Below are 2,007 nucleotides of genomic sequence, written 5' to 3' on the forward strand. Positions count from 1 at the left end.
AACATTGACAAATTTCCCTGCCTGTATTATTAACTAGAGTCATAAGAAGGGAATGGTTTGGTGTCCATGACAGTTATAGGCCAACTACAAACAGTGTCACTACGTGTCTGTTTGCTGTAAAGCAGTTCTCTTGTTCTCTCACCTTGTCCAGGTTGTTGTAAAAGTCAGTGTTCCCAGCACAAAGGTATCTTCCCAGCAGGGTGGCATGTGTTGTGAATACTGTCGCCATGGGAATTTTGCGTGAGCGAGAGAGAATAAGTCCAGGACCTGCCTGCCATTCATGGAAGTGACTGATGACATTAGGTTTGTCTCCAAGGTGGTCTGTCAACTAAAAACACAAAAGAAAGCTGCCATGTTTACTTATGCCAACCATCTCAGTGATGCATATTGAGATTTATTTATTTTTATAAATCCAAAACTCAGCATAGGAGCCAACAAGACAATTAGGTTCACTTATAATGCACCTCTTTGAAGAACCATGCAATAAGGGAGCCCAAAATGAGCGAGTCATTGGCTTCTCGGTCATGGTAGGGCAGACCAATGTTGCAGGTGTCCCAAAGGTCCCCTTTCCAGCGGTCCAGGTTCCAGGCTGCTGAGCCTATGTCAAACAGGATTACGTAGGGGCTGCCCTCAATCAGCCAGCGACCAAAATGAACCTGCATTAAAAACAAGTTCAGCTTTATTAGGGACACTTTCAGATTTAAGTGCCTCTGTGCTTCTATCCCAGGATATGCATTCAGTTTCATGGCAACAGTTTTAGCCTGAGGTTAGCCTAACCCTACTTAGGGCGTAGGCGGTATGAAGATTCTGGTTATATCCACTTTGCTAAGAGAAATTTTGGATGCATGCATTTGAAGTATAAAGTGATCACTATATTGTGTTGTTTTTTTGCATGACAGCAATATACAGCCAAGTTGTGTTCTTACAAACACATTTTCTATCTGCTCTTAAAGTTAGACAATATAACTTAGGGATCATTTTAAACATCTCCAAGGAGCCTTGCAGCTTTAGTGTAGCTTTTTACTAAAGTCATGCTAATTGTTATTTCCTTAAGGAATGTATTCTGACAGTCTGATCTGCAACTGTCTCATCAGCATATGTGCACCCTCTAGTGGTCAAACACGCATTTGGCATCTGAGCCTCCTGCGTAAATACCATTCAGTGACCATCCTCATCCAGCAATCACAATGCAATCACATCATTCCCATCATACACAGCGTACATCCAGGGCAGCCCAAACTGTATGACAGTGATATTCATCATTTCACAATGATGAACAACTAATTTCATGGGTGAGAACCCCCAGACCCACTAGTCCCCTTTATGGTTAAGCAAATTGTATGCCTGTCAACTCAGTAGGTTTTGGTGTGTCAACTGGTACACAGATAATCTTACCTCTCCCATCCCTCACCTGGCAGCCGTTGTGGATGAGGGCATCCATGGCCTTCCTGATGGCAGGATTTGGTGGCTCACAGCTCTCCACCTGAGTCTTGAAGTTGTGCTCGAAGTACGGCCCCATCATGTAGTAGTTGTCTCCCCATTCATCCACAGTGATCTTAGCCTTGGTCTGGATGACTGTGTAGATTCCCCCAACTATAGTGACACACAGGGCAAGTGAAAAGACCTGAAGTCACTGCAAAAGGTTTCAAACTTTTGACTTGTCTTTTAAAAATTCTTGTAAAAAGTCCAATAGGAACCAGTCTGTATGTTCACAGACTCCTAACACATTACTACAGTAATCTGTGGAGGGGAGGGAAAAGTCTGAAAGAAAAGGGTAAAAACTTTTAACTGTTGCAAGCCAATAGTGCTGCAATTTGCCACTTTTCCTAGACCGTCTGGTTAAGAAATGGCGTTAAAGATCGCCGTTTAATTAGTCAGAAAAAAGGGGGTGGGGTGGGGGGCGCCTTCAACACCCCTTCTGAGTGGCGGAAAAAAAGGCAGTTTTCCCGGTCTTTGAACGCCGCTTTTTTCTGCCACCCACAAAAACTGCGTTCATTGCGCAGCTAC

The 2,007-nt window shown here is 43.7% G+C and overlaps 1 protein-coding gene across 2 annotated transcripts in view; it reads right to left on the reverse strand.

Annotated features, from left to right (window-relative positions):
• Nucleotides 1-2,007, reverse strand: part of gys2 (glycogen synthase 2) — a 13,895-nt gene that overhangs the window by 8,962 nt on the left and 2,926 nt on the right. For both annotated transcript variants that reach the window (XR_311663.2, XM_005730178.2), the window contains exons 2-4: nucleotides 1,412-1,593; nucleotides 465-656; nucleotides 143-328 (exon numbers count right to left, since the gene is read on the reverse strand). Coding sequence is in view for 1 of the 2 variants with exons in the window: in XM_005730178.2 (XP_005730235.1) it covers nucleotides 143-328; nucleotides 465-656; nucleotides 1,412-1,593 (560 nt within the window). In the remaining variant the exon portion in view is untranslated. The remainder of the gene's footprint in view (nucleotides 1-142; nucleotides 329-464; nucleotides 657-1,411; nucleotides 1,594-2,007) is intronic.

The sequence above is a fragment of the Pundamilia nyererei genome, unplaced genomic scaffold (assembly GCF_000239375.1).
Source record: "Pundamilia nyererei isolate P.nyererei 1_Seehausen unplaced genomic scaffold, PunNye1.0 scaffold00036, whole genome shotgun sequence".
In the NCBI taxonomy this organism is placed as follows: Eukaryota; Metazoa; Chordata; class Actinopteri; order Cichliformes; family Cichlidae; genus Pundamilia; species Pundamilia nyererei.